This window comes from Malania oleifera, chromosome 1, assembly GCF_029873635.1.
Source record: "Malania oleifera isolate guangnan ecotype guangnan chromosome 1, ASM2987363v1, whole genome shotgun sequence".
In the NCBI taxonomy this organism is placed as follows: domain Eukaryota; kingdom Viridiplantae; phylum Streptophyta; class Magnoliopsida; order Santalales; family Ximeniaceae; genus Malania; species Malania oleifera.
The window spans coordinates 71,368,519-71,394,621 of record NC_080417.1 but is presented as its reverse complement, the minus strand read 5'-3'; the positions used below and the strand labels follow the sequence as shown (position 1 = coordinate 71,394,621).

Below are 26,103 nucleotides of genomic sequence, written 5' to 3'. Positions count from 1 at the left end.
GGATGGAAAATCTCAGTTGTGCAGAGCAGATCTGGCCTCTTGCAAAGGTGTGGTCATGAGATAATTAGCAGTTGCATAATAATTATTAGTCCAAAATTAGGAAAAAAATCATGATTAGAGAAAAAATAGTAAATTAGAGCATCAACATGTAGTCACTTGCATGGGAAGTCCTTTAAATAGCCTAAAGAGTTCCTATGCATTAAGATTGCTAGATGTTAGAGGGGTTAATTCAAAATAAGAGATTGGACCAAAAAAAATAAGGCAACCTGAATTTTCAAAACAAAAGATATCTCATTGTCCTTCAAATAAGGGGCAGTACTTTTCTAAAAATATGATCTTTAAATATCACAAAAATTGAGGGGAGAGATGCATTATTGTCTCAAAGCATTACACCTAAAGCCACACTTTGTATTTGTAAGAGAACTCCATAAAGAGAACACAGCAGGGAGCAGACTTTATCTTCAACTTGTCACTAGGTAAGCCCAAATGAGCCATTTTGATTCAAATTGTGAAAGCACTTGTGTGTTTGCCCATGGGGGAGTTTGGCACAGGGTTAACCTGATGGGACCTCATGCATCTAGAAACCTTGATGCATGATGTAGAAATCTCGAGTATCTTGGAGTGCTTTAGGGGTGTATTTATGTACAGGATTGTATATTATTGAGAGAGATTATTTTAGAAGATTGTTTCCATATTTAGAATACCCAATTGTATTATAAATATCGTGTATTGGCTTGTACAAAATTATTCAAGAAATACAGAAATTATTCATTCTGATTTCATGGTATCAGAGTTAGGAGATTAAACCTAGCTATCAATGGCGAAAACTGCCGGCCAAAGTAGAGGTTCTATGACCTCTGAATCCTCTTCGTCACCGGCGTTGTCGCTGCATCTGGCCATCTCCACCTTGATCGGTGCCTCCGCTAGAGCATCGTCAAGGCCCTCGTCACCTTCTACTAGAAGTACGCCAACAAGCAGTTCGAGAAGGAGATCAAGGACATCTTGGTCCGCTACGACCGGACCCTCCTCGTCGGTGATCCCCGGCGGTGTGAGCCCAAGAAGTTTGGTGATCATAGTGCTCACGTGGGGTTCCAAAAGTCCTACCACTACAAGGCGCTAGAGCCCATCCTCTTGCTCGGATGCCACCGCTTCAACGGCGTTGGCGTGCGCATTCGCATCAAGGGCGAAGGCCACACCTCCCATATCTATGCCATCCGCCTTCTATATTCACAAGCGTAGCGTCGACCATGTCCTCCGCCGCCTCATTAACATCTGACGCGAGCTTCCTCTCAATAACGCTGACCGTCGCTCCGCGTTGCGTGGCCGAGAGGAGGAGGAAGAAGAAGAAGAAGCACAAGAGGAAAGACTGGAGTGAGACTTTGACTTTTTTGGTTCCGATAGAGAGATTGGGATTGATGATAAAATGTTGAGGCAGTTGGCGGACTAGACCTCGTTTAGTTATTATAGAGCTTCGTCTTCCACAAATATTTCTTCGGGTTCTTTAGCCCAAAGAGAGGTAGCAAGCCCTGAATATAACCTCTAGATCCAAAACTCCTTGGATTATTGATTCTGGTGCTTCTGACCACATGACCAATGCCAATCATCTTTTCTCATCATATTCAACCTAAGCTAGAAATTTGAAAGTCAAAATTGCATATGGATCACTCTCGTCTGTCGCAGGAAAAGGGAATATTTGATACTCTGACTCCATCACACTAGAGTTTGTTTTTCATGTTCCTAATTTATCCTACAACTTACTATCCATTAGCCAGTTAACTAAGAATTCCAATTGTTCTACTAATTTTCTTCCCTCTCATTGTATTTTTCAGGACCTATCATCGGGGAAGACGATTGACAGTGCTAAGGAGTGTGAGGGATTCTACTACATTAAGGAGGCTAATGTGAGTGAACAATGTCAAACTGCTATTTGTGATTCTGCATCTATTTCTAGGAATAGTAAGATTTTGTTATGGCATTCTAGGATGGGTCATCCAAAATTTCAATACTTAAGACGTTTATTCCTTCCATTTGTTCAAATAAGATGTCTTCTGATTTTCAGTGTGAGATTTTTGAACTTGCAAGACACCATCGTAATTCTTTTCCAAAATCCACATACAAACCATCTAGACCTTTTACTATGATTCATAGTGATTTATGGGGCCCCTCACGCTCTTTTAATCGCACTCACACGAAATGGTTACTTTTATTGATGATCACACTCGTATTTGTTGGGTTTACCTATTGAAAGATAAAACTGAAGTTGTTCCATTTTTATCAATTTCCACTCCATGATTCAAACATAATTCCGAATTCACAGTCAAATGTTGTGTACTGATAATGGTACAAAATATTTCAATACTATCTTGGGAAATTATTTTCAAGAAAATGGAATTATCCATCAAAGTTCCTGTGTGGATACCCCTCAACAAAATGGGGTTGCCGAATGCAAAAATAGGCATATTCTTGAAGTAGCTCAGGCATTGATGTTCACTACAAATATGAAAAAATATTTTTGGGGCGATGCCATTTTAACAGCTACATATCTCTTTAATTGAATGCCTAGTTGCCACTCCTCCAAAAATTCCAGGAGTGTTTTCCCAACTCTTGGCTCAACTCCAATCTCTCCCTAAAAATTTTTGCGTGTTTTGCATTTCTACATTTTCATGCTCACAATAGGGATAAATTGGAACCTCGTGCCATTAAGGGTGTTTTTATTGGTTACTCTCCTACTTAGAAAGGCTACAAATGTTTTGATCCCGTCACAAAAAAAAAAAGTTTGTTAGCTTTGATGTCACGTTCTTTGAAACCACACCTTACTTCCCAAAGCCCTCTCTTCAGGGGGAGAATTGGAGTGAAGATCGGTTCTTTGATTTCTCTATTTATGAATCTGTGCCATATATCTCTGTTGATGAATCTGTGCCATACTAAGTCTGCCATTGCATCATTTCCTGACCTTTTATGTACAAAAAACCACTTAAACTCGTGGGGAGATGCAGAAAAACAAAATAAGGAAATACTTGTTTACACTAGAAAGCCAAAAACAAAGATTAGGGAGAATCTCATACTTGAGGCACCAGGAGAGTTGGAACCGGTAATAGCTCCGAGCAACCATGAGTCCACGCCCAATCTCGATTAGGTAATAGATGGCCATGAGCTTCCTTTTGATAAGTTTGCACCTGATAACATCAATTTACCCATTGCAGTCAAAAAACAAATTAGGTCATGTACTCTATATCCTTGGTCAAAATACATGTCTTATAAAACTCTATCTAGAGGGTGTCATGCTTTTACTTCTAACCTTGACAGGATAAAAATTCCAAAGAATATCCAGGAAGCCTTGGAAGTTCCTAAATAGAGGGAAGCTGTCATGGAGGAAATGTGGGCCCTGGAAAAGAGTGAAACTTGGGATGTTATGAATTTGCCGAATGGGAAGAAGCCAGTAGGCTGCAAATGAGTCTTCACAGTGAAATATAGAGCTAATGGGACTGTTGAACGGAATAAAGCCCGACTTGTTGCAAAAGAGTTTACACAGACCTATGACATTTACTACACGGAGACGTTTGCACCAGTGGCAAAATTGAATACAATTCGGGTCCTCTTGTCCTTGGCAACCAACTTGGATTGGCAACTACAGCAACTCGACATTAAGAATGCATTTCTAAATGGTGAGTTAGAAGAAGAAGTCTACATGACGATACCACCAAGTTTCAGTAAGAAAGGTGAAGAATACAGAGTATGTAAACTCAAGAAGTCCCTGTATGGACTTAAGCAATCTCCTAGAGCATGGTTTGACAGATTTGCGAAGGTGATAAAGAACCAAAGATATCGACAAGGGCAATCAAATCACACTATGTTTTTCTAACAGTCTGAAAGTGGTAAGAAAACAATTCTGATTGTGTATGTTGATGATATAATACTAACTGGAGATGATGCAGTGTAGATGGAAAGATTGAAGAAAGTCCTAGCTGCTGAAATTGAAGTTAAAGACCTGGGACGAATGCGGTACTTCTTGGGAATGGAAATTGCTAGACCAAAAAAGGGTTTTAGTGTCTCTCAGCAAAAGTATATCCTTGATCTTCTAACCGAAACTGGCATGCTTGGATGCAAACCTGGTGAAACCCCCATTGAAGTAGTAAAGAGAATTGAAGAATGCGGAATATCGGTTGAAAAGGAGAGGTATCAGAGATTGGTTGGTAAACTAATCTATCTCATACTAGACCCGACATTGCATTTGCAATAAGTGTGGTAAGCCAACACAAGCATTCACCGAAAAAGACTCACCTATATGTTGTGTACAAGATCCTCCTGTATCTTAAGGGCTCTCCAGGAAAAAGACTCTTCTTCAAGAAGTGTGAAACCAAGGAAGTAGAAGTTTTCACAGATGCAGATTGGGTAGGATCAGCGGAGGATAGAAGGTCTACCATCGGATATTCCACCTTTCTATGGGGAAATTTGGTGACTTGGAGGAGTAAAAAATAGAATGTAGTGGCTCAAAGTAGTGCTGAAGCTGAATTTAGGGTAGTTGCACAAGAGATATGTGAAGGACTGTGGTTATGGAAACTCTTGTAAGAATTACAGATCCCGGTGAAATTTCCTATCAAACTCTACTGTGACAACAAAGGAGCCATTAGTATCTCTCTCAATCTAGTTCAACATGATAGGACTAAGCGTGCAGAAGTGGACCGACACTTTATCAAAGAGAAGGTTGAAGAAGGAACCATTTGTATGACTTATGTACCTACCAAGGAACAAATAATAGACATCTTTACCAAAGGGTTAGCCTAACAAAGTTTTGATGATTTCATCTGCAAGTTGGAGATGATCAATATCTATGATCCAACTTGAGGGGGAGCGTAGAAATCCCGAGTATGTTGGAGTGATATAGGGGTATTTATGTAGAGGATTGTATATTATTGAGAGAGATTATTTTAGGAGATTGTTTCCATATTTAGAATACCCGATTGTATTATAAATATTGTGTATTGGCTTGTACAAAATTATTCAAGAAATACAGAAATTATTCATTTTGATTTCACATGAGAACTCCTTCAAATTGACCAAAGAGGGATTAAATGTATATGCTCTAATTTATTTATCCTAATTTTGGATTCGTATTCATATGATTGTCATGCAACTGCAAACTATCTGATGCTTGCACCTTTATTGGAGGCTATACATATACCTTGGGATTGATCAAAGGAATGCTGTAGAGATGTAAATGGTTCTAGGTTGGTGGATCTCCCACACAACCACCAGAATGGGGGCGAATTTGTAGTTCTATAAAGAGATTAGGAGTAGTAGTTGCGATGGGTTTTGTGATTAGAGGTGAATTTGGGACACTAAGTGAGGATTGTATGTTCTCGACCTTAATCTGCCTCTCTCTCAAGTCTAAAGGGAGAAAATATAATAAAATTTAAAGATAAAATGATCAAAGATAGTGATTGGACTATAGATGATGGGATAGATACAAATACTCTTTGGAGTAGGATAGCTAGCTCTATTAAAAAAATAGCAAAAGAAATTTGAGGTGAATCAAGGGGAAGATTCTCGAGTAGCCAAGAAAGTTGGTGGTGGGATAAAGATGTCCTAAAAGCCGTAAAGATAAAAGAATGTGGTATATAATGTGGCAAAAATGTAGAAACATGGATAACTTTGAAAAGCATAAAGAGGTGAGAAAAAGATGCAAAAAAGGCCGTTAGTGAAGCTAAACATAGATCATTTAATAACTTGTATGATAGATTAGATACAAAAGAAGGGGGAAAAGATTTATTTAAACTTGCTAGAGTTAGAGAAAGAAAGAGTTGGGACTTAGGTAATGTAAAATGTATAAAAAGTAAGGATGATATAGTCTTGATTAAGGAAGAAGATATAAAAGAAAGATGACTAAGTTATTTTAGTAAGCTGTTTAATAAAAAACCAAATAGAAGGCTTAAACTTAGAATTGACAAAGGAAAAAACTAAGAATATGAGATTTATTCACAAAATTAGAGTTAACAAAGTTAAATTTGCACTAAAAAAGATGAAAAATGGAAAAGCTATAGGACTAGATAACATCCCAATTGAAGTTCGGAAATGCGTAGGTGATAACGGAATTATATAGTTAACTAATTGATTTAACACAATTATAAAAACTAATAAAATGCTAGATGAATGGAGTAAAAACACTTTAGTACCTATATACAAAAATAAATGAGATATTCAAAATTGTAATAAATATCATGGAATTAAACTTATGAGTCATACAATGAAATTGTGGGAAAGGGTAGTTGAACAAAGATTAAGGCTAGAAATGAAGGTTGCAGAAAATCAATTTGGTTTTATGCCTAGGAGATCTACTATAGAAGCTATATATTTGTTAAGAAGATTAATGGAAAAGTTTAGGGAAAAGAAGAGAGACTTGCATATGGTATTTGTTGACTTAGAGAAAGCATATGATAGACCTAGGGAAGTCCTATGGTGGGTTTTTAGAAAAAAAAAGGTTTATGTAGTAGGTATACTAATGTCATTAAGGAAATGTACGGTGGAGCAATGACTAGTGTAAGGACTATAAATGAAGAGACTAGATAATTTCCAATCACTATAGGTGTACATAATGGATCTACTTTGAGTCCTTATCTTTTTTCTTTAGTGATGGATCAACTGACTAAGAGTATCCAAAATGAAGTTCCATGGTGTATGTTGTTTGCACATGATATTGTATTGATTGATGAAACTAGGGGCGAAGTAAAGGTTAAGTTAGAATTATGGAGAGAAGCTTTGGAATCTAGTGGCTTTAGGATAAGTAGAAATAAGATAGAATATATGAAATGTAATTTTAGTAATACTAGGAAGAATATTGAAGAGAAAGTTAGACTTGATGATGAAAAAATAAGTAGCACTTGTAGATTTTGATACCTTGGATCTATTATTCAAGATGATGGAGAAATTGAAGAGGATGTAATGCATAGAGTGAAAGCTGGTTGCGTAAGATGGAGAAGTGCTTCAAGTGTGCTTTGTGATCGTAGAATACCTTTATAATTAAAAGGGAAGTTTTACAAGACGGTTATAAGACCAACTATGCGATATGGATTAAAATGTTGGATGACAAAGAAAGAGAATATCCAAAAAGTAAAAGTTGCGTAGATGAGAATGCTTAGATGGATGAGTGGTATAACATTGAAAGATAAATTAAGAAATGAACATATTCGCAGTAAGTTAGGTGTAGCTCCTATAGAAGATAAGTTAAGGGAGGGACGACTCAGATGGTTTGGGCACTTTCAATGTAGGCCACATATTGTGTCGGTGAGGAAGAGTGAGTTAGTTATTGTGAGGGGCAGCAGAAGGGCTAGGGGTAGACCTAAAATAACTTGGAATGAATTAGTGAGTAAAGATTTAATTGCCCCGAATTTGTCAAAAGAAATGGTCCATGATCGCAAAAATGGTGGAAAAGGATTCATATAGCCGACCGTACCTAGTGGGACTTAAGGTTTGGTTTTTTTTTTTTTTTGTTTGTTGTATGTATGAATATATTTTTATGCAAATTTTTGTAGCTTCTTAATGCATTGTTGTCATTTTATTTATATTGTTCTATTTGTGTGTATTTGCACAGCTATATGTATGAATATATTTTTATGCAAATTTCCGTAGCTTCTTAATGTATTGTTGTCATTTTATTTATATTGTTATATTACTTCGCCTCATTTTTCCAGTTATATAATTATAGAAAAATGGGATAAGTTATTTTATTTTAGCACTATAAAAGACATGGTTTTTTCCCCAAAAATTGTGAACACTTTTTCAGACTTGGTGGGGCAGATTCAAATTCTCAACGAGAGGCTGATCCCTTAAGAGCCAAGGATGGAAAATACTAACTATGCCCTGAGGTAGATCTGGGGTAGTAAGTGGGGTGGTTATTCTTGGTGGGGTGGATTTGCTTTATACCCTCCCATTCCAAATTCGTCACATTTATATCCCTATGATCCCTTAAGATCGGATGGAAAATGCTGATTATGCCCTGAGGCAGATTTTGTGTAGTAGGTGGGGTGGATTTGCATTATGCCCTCCAGTTCCAAATTTGTCACGTTTATATCCCTATGAGTCAAGGCCAAACGTATTACACGAAGTTAAGAGCCACGTGGCAACTATCTTTGTGATTTATTTGGATAAACAAATAAAAATTTGAAAGGATATTGTGGCACACAATCTTTGACTGGTCAACAATTTTAACTGTGAATATACCGCATTCAAGAAATGGACGCAGCAAGTGGTATGTAATCATGCAGACCGTGAGTCATATGGTGAATAGCAAAGCATCGAGATTCATCTCATTGATTTTTGTATGTCATGTGTGTTTAGCCAGGGAAGCTAAACATGATTACAATGCAAGTGTATTGTATGATGATTGATGTGCATTCACCCTCCCCTAAAGAGCTTTTTATACAAATCTCAATCTCACCTCTAGCGCAAGGAAACATCAATATGATGAGTCATACACCTTTTTTTCTTTTTCTTTTTCCTAAGGCATAATTCAAATTGAAAGATCAATCCTAATTCCTACACTACTCATGATAATTAAGCCCCAAAGGGGCATAAGGCCGTAGACAAGCTTGGCTTGTGAGCCCTCCTATGTGATTGATGTCGTTGCAAATTTTGGTGTTGAGTACTTTGGAAATTTGTCCTCAAAGGAATGCAAGTCATCTGCTAGCTTTGAGCTGATTTGTTCATCCCCAAGGCTATTCAAATTCACAAAAAGCTCCTACACTTGATGCCTCGACGATTTGAATTCTCTGTTTGAAAGGATATTTCAACTTCTCTTCTAGTAGGTTGCTTGGTCTTCGGTGGTACTCTATGGATTGGATCTTCATTGTTAGCAAAGAACTTATTTAGGTAGCTGATGTGAAACACTAGGTGCACTTCAATTAATGCTAGAGTATCAACCTTGTAAGAAACCTTAGTCCTCTAATTCATAGTCTAGACCTCATAAGTTCCTGATTTGTTCTTAATGGAGCTTAACAAGCATGAGGTCCTTGTTAATGCAATGGTCTTCCCCCTTAATCTGCACCATTTATTAGGTTGGTCCCATCTCTAAATTCTATGGTGAAAATGAATGCTCTCAAACTCTTTTTTTCTGCTCATCCAGAGGTAACAATGCTTATAATAAGCTAAAAATGACTCTCATTTGGTGGTTGACCTCTTTTGGGTATTGAAACAAAATTAAGGCACATTGAATAGCTGTAGCCAATTCTTCTAGTTTGCCTTGAGGAATGGTGCAAGTACTCGTTTAGTAACTTGTTAAATCTTTTCACATGGCTTGTGGGTGATGGCATGAGGAGATTATAGCTATGAATCGAGGATTTTGGAAAGTTATAACAAAATATTTCCTATTAACCTAGAGAACTGAGCTTTGATAGTGTCTTGACTCTTAAGAAACACTCCAATACTTCACGAACTTAAAAAATAGTTTTGTTGCCTCCTTATTCTAGCAATACTTCGGTTTTGGTAGAAAATTTGGTACTTCAAAAATGTGTTTATAACCACAAGTATAAATCTCATGTTCTTAACTTTGGGAAGGTTGTTTGTAAAGTCAAGTGAGACGCTCTCCCGTAGTCTCGTTGGCATTAGAAGGGGCTTCAACAACTCTATAGTCTTGTTTCACGCAACCTTGTCTTGCTGAATGACCTCATCTTGCATCTGTGACTAGTTGTACTCTTGCTTCAACAATGCCAAAGTTTGATGCTGGCTTGGGTGGCCGCAAATGATATCATAACAGTCACCCAACAACATCTTCCTAAGGTCACCAACTTGAGGAAAAAACATTTGGTTTCTAGTTTCCATGTGAAGCCTCCGACCAAAATGGTGAGCTTTGGTGTCTTACTCCAACTTGTTGATGTCTCAGGCTATTTGATCTTTGACAAAGTTCTCCTTGATGAATTGATTCATCTACCCTACTTTGTGCTTCAAGAAGAAATCAAATTTTGCCAAGAATTCTTGCCAACAAGCTTGTTATAGGGATTGCGTGATTGTGTCAAGAAGTGCCTAACAACCGAGCTATCATTCTTTGTCACAAACTTCAACCCATGCACGTAATGCTGCTATCTCGAACGTAATGGATCACAAATAACATTTCTTTGAATTATGTACTTCAATTATGCTTCACTAAGCTTATGACTCTTGTCCACAACAAGATCACTGTACTTCAAAGGGTTTCATGATTTCTAGAAAAACCCTAGAACAACAAGTGCTATATCCTTCATCGTAGCTTCCTTCAAATTGTTGAAGGTTCTACCATGACCCTTCTTCAACAATTCTATTAATGGGGCAATCCTCCTCAATCTTCCCTCAAGGAATTTGTGATAGTAGATGATTAGATGGCAAGACCAAGAAAAGAATGTAGTTCTTTCATTGTCATTGGAATCCCTAGTCTTGGATAGCCCTTACCGTCTCCAAAACTATTTAGATTCAGCCTTCTTTAATCATCTGGTCAAGGAAATTGATAAGCTTTTGTGCAAAGAAGCATTTCTAGTTCCTTAGAAACAAGCTATGCTTTGATAACCCACCAAGCACCTTTCATAAATGCTCTCAATGCTCATTCGTAGTTGAGCTATATACTTGATATGCCACAAAAAACTTGTCAAGGCAGTCATGAAACACTTGATTCATTAGGATGCAGAGTGTCGTTGGCATATTAACCTGAAGGGCATTACTAATGACTCAATATCTCCTTAACATGTCATGCAAGTAGTCTTCAGCTCTTCTTTTTCTATTATCCTTACTTGACTGTAGTCTGACTGCAAGTCAAGTTTGGAGAACTACTTAAAATGCCTAAGCTAATCAAACTAATCAGCAATCAAAGGATTCAAATACTTGTTGTGCATATTAACTTTGTTGAGCATGTGTAATCCACACATAATTGCATGCTTCTATCATATTTCTCTTGGTGCTCCCAATGGTCATTTAGAGGTTTGTGTATAACCCGTTTCACAAGTCATCAAGTTACTTTTATAGCTCTATAAACTTGAAGGGCCATCCAACATGACCGTTTAGTAGGGGGTTTCACCCCAATCAACAACTTGATCTCATGCTTTCCACTTCGTCACAGCAAGTTTTTTTTATTTTTATTTTTAAATTATGACTTGAAACTCCTTTAACACTTCTCGGATGGTAGTAGGCAACACTCTTGTCCTACATCTTCATCCACCACCAACAAGGCATGGTAGGTGTGTTCACTCTTCTTAAACCTTTCTTGAGTTACATGGCACAGAGGAACTTCTCGTCAGCTCCTTTCTTTGGGATAACTTGAACCAAGCAAAGGTAAACACCCATTAAATAAAGGGATCCTATGAAAGGCATGAGAGCCACCCTAGTATCCTACAAGAATTCCATCCTAGTATCATGTGAAAGGCATATATTAGAACCATAGTGAAATTGGACTTTCCCTCCCATGGAATAAGCTTCAAAAGCACATTCTTGGCTTCTCCAAGTTTTTTTAGGGCTGTAGATAACCACTATCATGTGCCCTAAATCTTTGTCAAATTTCAAGCAAAGTCTCAAAGCTTTTTCCTTGTGACGTAAACTTGTGGGTCGCCTCGATGTCAACTACCGCACAAGAGCTTCTACCATTTATCTTGAGATTTGCAAACATCAAATATTATCTTGGGAAGCCTTGGTTTCTTTTATCTGCCTCTCCAAGGAGTTTTGCAACTGCATTGCATCCATCCTTGAGGTTTCCTCTTTATTTCTCCTTTGAACCATGTGAGTTGTGACTTCTCTACAATTGCTCGCAAGGCATTACGCAATGACTTGTAAGGGCAATTAGTAACTTGTTGAGGCCTTGACATAAGAAATACACAATTTTACTCTTAGCACGGAATGTGTTGTAGGCGAGGATGACTCCTTTGAAGATGTTTCTTGGCATTGACTCCCTTACTCTTGGGTTTGCTCTTTTTGAAAGACTTCTTACTCGTGAACCACTCTCCTTAGGCGTGGGGGAAGTTGCTCCGATGGAGTCAATTAGGGGGAATTTGGTTCACAACTTCAAAAATATTTTGAGGAAATACATTTTTGGGAATCTTATTCTTGGGAATGGGATGCTTGCTTGTTGGGGATATTTTTGTTTGGTTCCTTTGAAGAATGAAAGATTCTTGGGGATGTATACATGATTCGCATGTCAATGTTTGGTTCAACATAGGAATCTTGGCATGCATTTCAAGATGACCATTATACCCTTGACATGTGTGTAACCAATATATGAAGAATTATTCTATTTTCAACTCAAAAACCTACTAAGAGTATGTCCTTAATTAAATCCATGTTCTAAAATTTTCAACAATCATAAATTTAAAATTTTCAACATTTAAATAATCAATTAATTGATATAATCAAGGGCATATATTAAAATATTATAACATAATTCTAGTTCTTTCACTGGAGCGAGATTTTGAGTGCTGGTTACCCCATCCGAAGTGTGGCCAGTAGCAGTAGCATGATAAGCATTCACGGGTCGGTTTTGAGGACGTGTTGGGCATTCTTTGATTATGTGCCCCTTTTGTTTACAATAGCTGCAGAACTTTTTAGCACAATGGGTAGCAATATGCCTATCATCTTTGCAACTGTAGCACTGAACCGTATGCATGTCTTGACCCCTCCCCTTGCCTTGAGCAGCGTATGCGACAACATTCTCTTGCGGAAGCGAAGATTAAGTAAGAAGACGTTGTTCCTCTCCTGGAAGAGCTCCAAAACACACGTCAAGAGATGGTGAAGGATCCTTGTGCATCAGGTTGGAGTGAATAGGCTCGAATTCTGGCCTTAGTTTCATTAAAAACTGGTCTCTTTTGCTAGCTTCATAGACTGCTTGAATAGCAGAGAGGGACTCAGTTGACACGTTGGCATACACAATGTCGGAAAACACAGCCCAAAGATTTTGAAAACCACAGAAATATTCCTGAACAGAGAGTGTACCTTAGGGAATAGGCAGCAAGTTCAGTTTCCAACTAAAATCGCCGGGAAGAATGATCTTGATGATAGACCTTTTTCAAGTACTCCCACATCGATTTAGCCATCTTGTAAGTCCTTAAATTGAGTATAAGTAGTGGATCAATAGACCCAAGAATACAAGTCATCACGTGATGATGCGAAACCGGAAAAATAATGAGATCCGACAACTAAAAGGGAACCCAAGATCGTTCTGCATTTAGAATTGAATGATAGACCTCGACCTGTTGTTTACGACAAACAAGAACCTTGGTATATATGACCTCAACCCGTTGTTTATTGCAAAACAAGAACCTCGGTATAAGGAAGACGCCACAAACGGTGGTGAAAAAACCGTTTGATAAGTTGTTGGTGAACGCCACGGGAAATCCCGATAAGTTCGTATAGTTCTTCAAAGAACTAGAGAAAATACTCTCACAATTTACTGAATAGTGATCTGCCTCTTTTATTGCTTAGACGCCTATTTAATAGGTTGGCCATTACAAAGAAAATTCCTAAAATAGTTAACCTAATTAGGACTAAAATTTGGTAAAGAAATAACTCTTAGTTGCCTAAAAGAAAAAAGACAATCAACCCTTTAATTGACTGATCACATGCCTAAAATAGAAAAGGAAAGTGGGGAGCTTTAAATGGCTGTGTTATTAGCCAAACACGCTTATAAAAGTCAAAACAGATAAAAGGAAAATAAATGACATGCAAGCCTTACAATTAGACCCAAAAAGGAGTATTCTTAAACATGCCAATTTAAGCTTAGCCTTGGCTAGATTCTTCTAGAACTTGAATCATGTTGATGAATCTTTGTTGCTCACGTGGGTCATGCTCAATGGGCCTCCACGAATTTGCTTGAGTCCATGCCTCTTGAATTAGTTCGTTGAGTACAGCTTTAAACTTCCTTGCTCATGCTCTCGTAATCGGCCAAATTGGGACTTGAATTAGTTCCTTTGAAGTTGTGCTATGATTTGCATCATTCCCCTCCTCTTCAAAAGGATTTGCCTGTCCTCAAATCATCACCTACATCAAAAGGACTCAAATCAGTAACATTAAAAGTAGCACTTACATTGTACTCACCATGTAAATCTAGCTTGTATGCATTGTCATTGATACGCTCTAGGACTTGGAAAGGTCCATCTCCTCTTGGAAGCAATTTGGAACATCTTTGTGCCAAAAATCTCTCTTTTCTCATAAGCAGCCAAACCCAATCTCTGGGTTCAAAAAGCAGCTTGTGACGCCCCTTGTTGGCTTTTTTGCATACTACTCCGTTCTTCGCTCAACGTTGAGTTGTGCTTTCTCATGAATCTGCTTGACAAATTCAGCTTTCTTTTTGCCATCTAAATTAACATGCTCAGTCAAAGGTTAAAGGAGATAAATCCAATGGAGTTGAAGGATTAAATCTATACACAATTTCAAATGGTGAAAATTTAGTAACAGAATGAATAGATTTGTTATAAGCAAACTCAACATGTGGTGAACATTCTTCCCATGTTTTGATGTTCTTTTTAATGATTGCCCTCAATAAAGTAGACAAGGTCCTATTTACTACTTCAGTTTGACCATCAGTTTGTGGATGACAAGTAGTAGAAAACAATAGCTTAGTACCTAGCTTACACCACAAAGTCTTCCAAAAATAGTTCAAGAACTTAGCATCTCTATCTGAAACAATTGTTCTAGGCATGTCATGTAATCTCACAATCTCTATAAAGAACAAATCAGCAACATGCGAGGCATCATCCGTTTTGTGACATGGAATAAAGTGTGTCATCTTAGAAAATTTATCCACAACCACAAAAATTGAATCTCTCCCAAGTTTAGTCCTAGGCAATCCTAACACAAAGTCCATTGAGATGTCAATCCAAGGCTCACTAGGAATTGGTAAAGGAGTATACAAACCGTTGGGCCTCACTCTGGATTTAGTTTGCCTACATGTGACACATGCCACAAATTCTCTCAACATCTCTTTTCATGTGATGCCAATAGAAGTGTTCCTGCAAAACAGTTAAAGTCTTTGCAACTCCAAAATGTCCCATTAATCCCCCACCATGAGATTCCTGCACTAACAACTCCCTCAAGGAACAATTAGATACGCATAACTTATTCTCTAAAAACAGGAATCCATCAAGCCTAAAGAACTTACCACAAGTGGTTTTCTCACAAGCCCGGTATTCCTCACAAAATTCGTGGTCATCAGCGTATAAATTTTTAATGTGCTCAAAACCAAGCAATTTTGCATCAAGTGTGGAGAGTAATGCATACCTGCGAGAAAGTGCATTAGCGACCACATTCTCCTTACCTTGCTTATACCGGATGACGTTTGGAAACGTCTTAATTAGCCTTTTGTTTAGCTTGTGTTTTCCCTTCAAGTGTTTCAAGGACTCGTGATTGGTGTGAATCACGAATTCCTTAGGCCATAGGTAGTGTTGCCACGTCTCTAAAGCTCGAACCAATGCCTACAACTCCTTATCATAAGTTGGGTAGTTTAAGGCTACCCCGCTTAGTTTCTCGCTGAAGTAGGCAATTGGTCATCCTTCCTGCATAAGAACTGCGCCTATGCCAATACCCGAAGCATCACATTCAATCTCAAACGTTTTCGAAAAGTTAGGTAAAGACAATAAGGGGTTGTTGGTCAGTTTCTCTTTGATTAGTTGGAACGCCTTCTCTTGATCTTCTCCCCATCTAAATCCAACGTTCTTGTTGATCACTTCGGTAAGTGATGCGGCTATGCTACTAAAGTCCTCCACGAACCGCCAGTAAAAACTAGCAAGTCCATGAAAACTACGAACATTACCTACACTTGTGAGACTCGGCCATTCTTGGATTGCACGTACCTTCTCTTCATCAACCTGTATACCTTGTGCACTAACAACAAATCCGAAAAATACAAGCTTATCGGTGTAAAAAGTACACTTCTTCAGATTAACAAACAACTTTTCTTTCCTAAGCACATCTAAAACAAATTTCAAATGTACTACATGATCGTCCACGTTTTTGCTATAAATGAGTATATCATCAAAGTAGACAACAACAAATCTGTCTATAAATGCATGCAAAACATGATTCATAAGTCTCATAAAGGTGCTTGGAGCATTAGTCAATCCAAACCATTCATACAAACCATACTTTGTTTTAAAGGCAGTTTTCCATTCATCTCCTTCTTTTACTTTAATATGATGATAACCACTCTTTAAATCAATCTTAGAAAATACACAAGAACCATGCAGCTTGTCTAACATATCATCCAAGCGAGGAATAGGATGGACTCATGCTCTCCCTCACGTGCCCTTTCTCCAACAACTCACTTACTTGCTGTTAAAGCTCCTTTGTCTCCTCAGGATTGCTCCAATAGGCCGGTTAGTTTGGAATTGTCGCACCGGGTACAAAATCAATTTGATGTTCAATCCCTCGGATTGGAGGTAACCCATGTGGTGTTTCCTCGGGAAAGACATCCTCATACTCCTGCAAAAGAGAAACAACAGAACTAGGCAAAGCTAGGTCAAATTCGTTAGTGTTTAGACATGCCTCTTTGTACAAAAGTACAATCATCGGCTGATTTGAAAACATTGCTTGCTTAATTTCACTCACTTTTGCATAGAAATTTTGTTGTTTTCTCTCTGATTTTCCCTCAATGGCCGAATTTTGATTTTCTTTTTCTCTTTCATTTTTCTCGGCCTCTCTCTGATTTTCACTCTTTTTCTTTTGTTCACTCTGTTTCTTTTGATCACTCTCTTTTTGCAATCTCACTTGATCCTCATATACTTGCTGCGGTGTCAATGGTACAAGAATGATTGATCGTTGATTAAGTACAAAGGAGTATTTGTTCATAAAGCCATCATGTTTCACATGCCTATCAAACTTCCATGGACGCCCTAGCAATAAGTGTCCTGCTTGCATTGGTACTACATCACACAACACTTCATCTTCGTATTTACTGATTCAAAATGCAACTAACACCTGCTTGTTCACCCTTATCTCACCACTATCATTTAACCATTGCAACTTGTACAGTCTAGGGTGCTTCATCACGGGTAGTCCCAATTTTTCCACCATAATTGTGCTTGCAACATTAGTACAACTTCCACTGTCAATAATCACACTACATACTCTTTGACGTAGCTCCTAGTGTGAAAGATGTTCTCCCGCTGCACTTCATCAACTCCATTTGCTTGCAAGTTCAATGCTCTCCTCGCCACCAATGCCAATGCATCAGGGGCTGTATATTCTTCCTTGGAAATGTCCTCCAATGGTGGCATGTCGTTGGTGCCGGAATCTTCATTGTCGGTCACAAGTTCACCATTGTCTTGCAACACCATGACTTGTTTATTTGGACATTGACTTGCTATGTGTCCCTTGCCTTGACATTTAGAACATTTAATGTCACGATTCCTAGAGGTAGAAGTGTTGGTTTTACCTTGAGGAACGTGGCGGGTGTTCGCAGACTTGGGCTCGGATTTGGACGTTTGTGACTTGTTCACTTGCTTGGTATAACTCCGTTTCCAAGAGGTAGAACTGGAGTTATGGGCTGCATGTGACCCACCCCCCTTCTTGAGTTGTTGCTCCACTTTGATGGTCATGTGCACCATATCTTCCAACTCCACATAATGCTGCATCTCATCTTGGATTTCCCAGTTTAATCCAAATAAAAACCTAGCCATGTAGCATCTCGATCGTCCTCTACATTAGCCCAGATCATAGCAATCTCCATCTCCTTGTAGTAATTCTTTATGCTCCGGCATCCCTGTCTAAGCCCTTGTAGCTTTTTGTACAACTCTCGATAATAGTAACTTGGAACGAACCGCTTTCTCATCACTGTTTTCATCTCCTCCCATGTTTCTATTGGTCGTTCTCTATTTCGCCTCCTGTTTATAACAAGCTGATCCCACCAAGTAATAACATAGTCAGAAAATTCAATTACAGCTAATTTTACCTTCTTTGTTTCGGAATACTTGTGGCAGTCAAATACGAAATCCTTCTTCTTCTCGCACTCAAGGTATGTTTCAGGGTCGGATCTACCTTGAAATGACAGAATCTTCATCTTAATACTACCGAAGTTGTTATCTTCCCAGTTCCTAGCTTCTCTAAACCACCCTCCATGTCTCCTATTACTAACAACAGAATCCTGATCATCTTCTTCATTAAAACCGGCCCCGTAAGGCTCTTCATCTTCAACACTCACTTCCCTCGGTTGAACTCTTTCCCTTCTACGCACATTAGGGCCGTTTTGTGGCTGCTTCTCATGTGTATTCTCCATCTGATCTATTCGTTCGTGAACCTGCTCCTGTTCCAACTTCATCACACGCCTCATCTCACTCATCATGGCTTCTATAAACACTTTCGGATCAGCCAGTTCCGTAGCATCTTTGGCAACGCTTTTAGCATTGTTGTGAGACATGATTGCTGCAGAGCAAAGTTAGAAAGAAAAAAAATACGTCACAATTCTCTCCCTTAGTGTTTACACTCAAGAATGTGAATCACTCTACACTCGTGTTTCACTAAAAAAAAATATATGGCTTCTAACCCTCTTATGTTCTCACCACTCTTGCCTTTTTCCACTCGATAATTCTCTTTCAATTCTTTTGAAACTAAACAATACTTCAAAAGTTCCAGCAACAGTTCACCAAGAACTCGTCAAGAAATTTCAGATTTTAAAAGTAGGAATATAAGGAACATGGCTAATTAGATTTTCGAAAGCACAAAATAGTAAAACTTCTACGAAAAAAAAATATTGATTTTGGGGTGAGGTGATTTTCGGGCTTATTGGAACCCAAAATGAATGAAAACAAACAAAATTTTTTTTTTTTTTTTAAATGATCAGCAACTGGCTTTTGATGATAATAAAATAAGATTTCGAAATAAACTAGAACAAACAAAATACAAGCGGAATGGGGTAAAGGAAATTCGGCGAAACTAGGATATGTGAACTGAATTTGGAAACTACAAGAACACTGAATAAAGAAACAAAAGAAAGGTTTCTAAGAGATAGGCACACCTGAACTAGGACTTGCGCTCTGATACCAAATGATGCAAAACCGGCAAAATAATGAGATCCGACAACAAAATGGGAACCCAAGATCGTTTTACGTTCAGAATTGATTGATAGACCTTGACACGACAAACTAGAACCTTGGTATATATGACCCCAACCTGTTGTTTATTGCGAAACAAGAACCTCGGTATAAGGAAGACGCCACAAACGGTGGTAAAAAAATCATTTGATAAGTCGTTGGTGAACGCCGCGGAAATCCCGATAAGTTCGTATAGTTCTTCAAAGAACATAAGAGAAAATACTCTCACAATTTATGGAATAATGATCTGCCTCTTTTCATTGCTTAGACGCCTATTTAAAAGGCTAGCCATTACAAGGAAAATTCCTAAAATAGTTAACCTAATTAGGGCTAAAATTTGGTAAAGAAATAACTCTTACTTGCCTAAAAGAAAAAAGACAATCAGCCCTTTAATTGGCTGATCACATGCCTAAAATAGAAAAGGAAAGTGGGGAGCTTTAAATGGCTGTGTTATCAGCCACACATGCCCATAAAAGTCAAGAAAAATAAAAGGAAAATAAATGGCATGCAAGCCTTACAATCAGACCCAAAAAGGAGTATTCTTAAACATGCCAATTTAAGCTTAGCCTTGGCTAGATTCTTCTAGAACTTGAATCATGTTGATGAATCTTTGTTGCTCATGTGGGTCATGCTCAATGGGCCTCCACGAATTTGCTTGAGTCCATTCCTCTTGAATCAGTCCATTGAGTACAGCTTTAAACTTCCTTGCTCGTGCTCTCGTAACTGGCCCAATTGGGACTTGAACTAGTTCCTTTGAAGTTGTGCTATGATTTGCATCACGTGAGCATCTTTCACCTTCCATTGAACCAACTTGGTAGGATCGGTAGTTGCTGGATCACTCCCATCAACATGACCCCACAACTCCTTTCCCATGACAAAAAGTTGATACTGAAATTCCCAGGCCGCATAATTCTTTCCTGTAAACCGAATTTGAAAGACTTCCAAGTTGGTGTTGTTAGCCATAACTCGAATCTCTCGAAATTCACCAAAAAACTACAAACTAGAACCCGCTCCCAAGAAACCAGAAAACCAGAGCCTAGAACCACGAAAATTGGACCAAAGACAAGGTTGATTCAGAGAGTGGCTCTGATACCATGTCATATTTGCTCGATGATCCTCAATCGAGTGGTCCTTTTCTTATATAGAAGTCATTTTCCCTCATTACAATACATCCCTTAATTACAATATCTCCTAATTACAGCAATGGTATATATCACTTAATTACAATATCTCCTAATTATAGTATCTCCTAACGTTAAGCATTGACCCCTAATTCTGGAAAGATATTTGCTGATCTGTTTCCTAAATAACAATACAACAATTTATGGTAGGTTTGACAGATTTATTTCCTAAATAAATGTAGAACAATTTATGGTAAGTTTGTTGTCTATCCTACTAACATGTCTTAGGTTTGGGTTAATGTCGTGCCTCAGTTTTATCCTTTGAACCTTCTATCAACAATAGAGGGTTATCCCTAGCTTGGATAGATTTTCCTTTAGAGAAAATGTGGATCGAGTGTTGCCCCAAGTACCCCTTGGGTTAAGGAGAGAAGCGCCTTGTTCCTCAAGTGGCATTTTTGGAAAAGGAAATTGAAAATGAAACTCTTAACTTCCTAACTCTATAAGAAGGAAGCTAGGGGGAGTGATGCAGGTCTGCATCAAGGTTCTGCAGCCATGGGAGAGATTAGAAGAAATAGAAGGGGAAGGGAGGAGGGAGGAGATACAAGGTGGAAACTCACGTTCAATTCCAATTCAAATTCATCAACAACTAACTGCAACATGGCTTTCACACACTATTTTAAAAGAAAGCCTAAACACATAAAATTACACACATGCCCCTAATGCTAAATCACATTACAAACATACCCCTACTTTACATAATCCTATACTAACTAATACCGAACATACATAATAAATTACTAACTAAACCCAACAATCCTTGTTCTGATTCTTCTCAAGTGTTCTCCAGCAAGGATCTTTTCAAGGTCTTGCTTCTTTTCCTACATCAACTCTCCCCTAGTTAGAAAAAATTCAGCCTTGAATTTTGAAATGTAGGAGGATCAAAAGTAAGAAGCAAACTTGGATTTTTCAAAAACTAGCACTCAAGAGATGCAAGAGACGACATTCCATTGGCAATACCATAGACTTGACTTGAGAGTTAGCATCAATGAACATATCGGGAATGAAAACTCAAAAATTGGTATGCCTAAAATACTTTGGATGTCTTCATATGCACTCATTTCCTTCCTTGTAGTGTCTTCAAGTTGACTAATTGTGCCGGATTCCTTGTCCTGGTTGATTGGTAGAGCAAGCTACAAAATGATCTTCTTGCCATTAGTGGAAGACATGGCCAATCTTCATTGGTATGATATCACACCAAATGTTATTGAAATAGTCACCCATTTGGATAGGAACTAAACATCTTTCATAAACATGTAAGGTAGAGTTACCAACCCTAGGTATCACGTAAGGCTCTGGATGAGGTTCCGGATAAAGGTGCATTTGAGCGACTCCATTTATGGAAACCACATTCATTGGACATCTTCCATCAATGATGATTTTGTGAATCTTTTCCCTGCATTTGAGAAAGGTGTTGAAAAGCTTGAAATTATGCCCAAAGTATGATAAATGGCACTCCTTTGTCCAATAATTTGTCACCATATTGCTGGATTTATACTTATATACACTGCAATTATATATCATTAAAAGTTTTTAACACATTTGCCCACAATACTCAATCTAGTGATGCAAAACGATAAACTTGACTCATTTTTCAAGAGCTATCTTGAGTTCACCTTAGATCTTGAGTGTCATGATGAAATGAAACAAATTTACCTTGAAGATTCATAAAATGCAGCAATAAAACCTGATTTTCCAATGTTGGCAATGACAATTTATAGGGTTTTGTGCCAAGTTATTGAACTTGCTTGCTATAAGTTGTCTCCTCAAGCAAAATATCTCCTTGCTGGTCAAAATATTGCAGAGAAAACCCAAAATATTGTGGCTGAAGCAATTTCTTGTGAAACTGGAAGCAGAAGAGGACTCTGGCAGCACCACTCGCAGGTCACCAGCACATGGGGTGCGTATTGCTGGCGGAAAGACTCTGGCAATGAAACTTCAGTCGAGTGTAGTTCTGGTGAGGAGGGTTACAGTTGTGATGTGATGACAAAACTACAGGAGGTTGGGACTTTCAACGAGCCGATGACTGGAGATGTTTTGGCTGGTGCATGAGGTGTCCTCTGGTGGTCGGATGGTGATGAAAATTGAAGGGGAAGGGTTTTTGGGGGTTCTGTTTTTGATGATGTGGGTGGTATTGTAGAGTCTAAGCTGGGAAATTAGGGTTTGGAAAAAATGGGACACAACTGGAATTTTCTGAAAAGTTCAGAAACTGCTGTACTGGTTTTTGTTTTTGTTTTTAATTTTTTAAATACTGAAGTTTCAGAACAGAAACCAGAAGTTTGAATCAGAGAGACAGGTGGGAGGAAGAAGCATGGAATGAAGAAGAGACTACAGAAGAAGAAGATAGAAGAAGGGAGAAGGAGGGAAGAGGAAGAAGAACAGAGAATCAGAATAGAGAAGAGAGTTCAGATCAACAAACAAGAAAGGGAAGAGAACTGAGAGAACTAAGTGAATTATGGGGAGAGAAATGGAAGAAGAGGAGAAGAAGAGAAGCAAAGAAGAAGAAAGAGGGCAGAATGTTGCTGGGCAGCAGGGAATTAAGGGATAGAACAAGAGATCAGAACAGATAAAAGAAAGAAGTGAGAGGGAAGAAGAAGAGAAGGGTTGGGCTCTGATACCAAATGATGCAGGGGCAACATCAAGATTCTGCAGCCATGGGAGAATTTAGAATAAATAGAAGAGAGGAAGGAAAGGGGAGGGAGGAGAGGGGGGATACCAAGGGGGGCACTCATGTTCAAATCCAATTCAAATTCATCAACAACTAATCACAACATGGCTTTCAAACGCTATTTATAAGAAAGCCTAAACACATACAATTACACACATATCCCTAAAACTAAATTACATTACAAACATACCCATACTATACACAAATATTACAAACAACCCCCAAATACACATAATACACTGCTAAACCCAACAATCCTTGATCAAATTCTTCTTAAGTGTTCTTCGACAAGGATCTTTCCAAAAACTTGCTTCTTGTCCTACGTCAGGGAGGCATGGGACACATACACAAGAAACAGTTGAGTTGAAAGGAGAGAGAGCCTAATTACCTTAATACCCATGAGTCTTTCTTTTTCTCTTTCATTAGCATGATTCGTGGTTTGTGGTTTAATAACTGAAATTAGGAATAACTTCCCAAGAAGGGGGTGAATTGGGTTCTTTTATAATTTTTATTCCCTTTTTAATACTTACTTGTATTAGTATGACAACAAGAAAATAAAGTAATCAATTAATAAACACACAATAAGATACTGATATTTAAATAAACAACCCAACCAATTAAAGTAAACAATTTAAACAAACAGGCAAGAGTTTTAGAACTTTTATCAGCTGCCCTGTAGAAATTTGCAACCTTCTTTGAATGAAATCTTGTTTGCACTTCTCTTGATCAAGATTTCCGCAGATTAGCCAATGTACTCCCTTTTGGGTTTCCGCAAACGGTTAATCAAAACGTACTTTCTAATTATCAAGAGTCTTCTTTTGATTTTAATTTTAAGCCCTGCTTTCTACACTTTAGTACATACAAAAATATATTGTGCAGAAAGTAATAGGTAAAGAAGAAAGAAAGACACAAAGATTTTACGAGGTTCGGCTTCAACACAGCCTACGTCCTCGCCCTTGGCAAAATACCGAAGGGTTCCACTATAGCAGTTCCTTTACCAGGCGGAACAACACCGATTACAATCACTCATTTGCTAAGGCTAGAGCCCGCCTTCTCCAAAAAATATACCCTCGTTTGGTCAACGATCCAACAACCTGGAATCGTCCAAAATTTACAAGCAAAACAATAATAAGATTGTGTTCAAAGAACGCTCACACAAAGAGCAAGTTAGTACAATTCAAAACTATGTACTTCAAAAGATAAATATCAAGAATGAAATACACTTTTGAAGCTTAGGAATGAATTTCACCAAACTCCCTTTTCTCCAGATGAGAGATCAACAGTATAACTTCAGGGATTGATGAATAACAATCTCAGAATCACAGCACTTTCAGTTTGCAAGAGATGAACAAGATGAGACTTTGAGAACAAGAGAGCTTATGATCAATTTTCAGAACTTGGTGTATTTTGTATTAGAAAACCATGTATTTATAGGCAATCAGACTTGTTTCCTTGTTGCTAAAGTTTCCTTGAAGTGTTTCCCAAGATTTTAGAAAGTTTGGAGCCCAAGCAACAATTATTTAAAATTTTTTTTTTTTGAAAATTTTGCCCGTTAACAGTGTTTAGATGGCTGAACACTCGAGGTCAGACATCTGAAGTTCCTGAGCATGTTAAAAAATTACACTTGATACAGGGTTAGACGACTGAAGAGTCGGGTTTAGACGACCGAGGTCCAAGTTCAGTTGTCTGAACCGCTACTGCCAGTTTATGTTTCTTACCAGAAAATCTTCAGACGTCTGAGTTTATTCTTCAGACGTCTGAAGTAATTCTTCAGTCATCTGAACATGAAGTTCAGTCATCTAAAGTTGTTATTTCAGGCATTTGATCAAAACTTCAGTCATCTGAACAGATTGCTTTCTGAATTTTCTTTTTCAATAATAAAAAATGATTGGCTCTCTTTCTTTTATTCTTTATAAAACTTATTCCGAGGTATTTTGAATAGGTCTCTAAGTCCATTAAAATCCCTTAAAGAGCTTCAAAATATATTTCAGTAGATATTTAAACTTTGAAGTACTTACATTGGATTTCTTAACGCTTTATATGCTAAATTTGAGATCTTCGTTCTATTTGCTTCTAAAGTCCCTTGGATGTTTGCTTGAGCTAGCTTTATCTTCCAATGCTTTGACCAGTAATAAGGTATTTTAAGCTTCTCTTTGGATCACTTGTTAGTTTATCTATCTCGATGGTCCACACTTGATCCTTGTTTTCCTGAAACATCAAAACTTAAACATTCCAAGTTAAAATATCCTTTGTTTGTTATCACCAAAACTGATTGACAAGCCTAGTCAAGCCAACAATCTCTCCCTTTTTTATGATGACAAATAAGGTGCAAATATAAAGGTTTCCTTAAAAAAAATACCCCCCTTTACTATAAGCATCCAATACAGATTAACAGAACAAGGAACCATGGCATTTTATCCAAGTAAGTTCATAATGGCATTTTATCCAAGTAAGTTCATAATAGCATTGTATCCAAGTAAGTTCATCATAGTCCATATGTTTCTTTGTTAATTTTCATTGCTCATATTTTACTTTTGACATGTTTATGTATTCTTTTTATCTCTATGTATTCTTTTTATCTTTGCTAACAATACAACACTTTCTCCCCTTTTGTCATTATTCAAAAAGAACAATAAGTAATAAGAGAGTTAGTTTTATAATCATCAGACAAAAGGTTTACATAAGCAAAAAGTTTGCAACAAGAGATGTTACAACATCTGAGTCAAAATACCAATGCTGCAAAACATCCGAGTTACATTGAAAAAGTTTACATAGTAACTAGTAATCTATACTAGGTATTCCCTAAAGACCCTAGTCTTCTTCTTCTTCTTCTTCCTCTGGGCTTCCTTCTTCTTCAAAACCTTCTTATTCTTCCTGATTGCCTTCTTTGGCAGAACCTTAGTCTTCAGTTTCTTCATTAGAACGATCATCTTCACTATAAGGAGCAGAGCTTATATCCATGGGATCACTTCCCCTAGAAGATCTAGTCTGATACTTCTCTATGTGAGTGATGCGCTGATCAAGGGATGTAACATTTTCTTTAATATTTTGTAGCCCAGTGCGTATTTCACATGAAAAACTTGAGAAGTCCCTTTGGAATGATAAGAACCATGAAGGTGCATCATGAGAGGACCCTAGATCTTGTGTGGGAGAGGAGGAGTGAGCTACTGCTGAGACTGAGGCTGAGGTTGATGCAGTAGGAGCGTGTTGAATCCTACTTGATTTCAAATAC

At 37.9% G+C, this 26,103-nt stretch overlaps 1 protein-coding gene across 10 annotated transcripts in view; it reads left to right on the top strand.

Annotated features, from left to right (window-relative positions):
- LOC131164052 (uncharacterized) overlaps positions 1–26,103 on the top strand; it is an 87,513-nt gene that overhangs the window by 47,678 nt on the left and 13,732 nt on the right. For 9 of the 10 annotated variants that reach the window (XM_058121058.1, XM_058121035.1, XM_058121050.1 and 6 more), the window contains one exon: positions 1,830–1,901. The exons of the other annotated variant lie outside the window; for it this stretch is intronic. In XM_058121058.1, the coding sequence (XP_057977041.1) occupies positions 1,830–1,901 (72 nt within the window). The remainder of the gene's footprint in view (positions 1–1,829; positions 1,902–26,103) is intronic. 10 annotated transcript variants of the gene reach the window in all.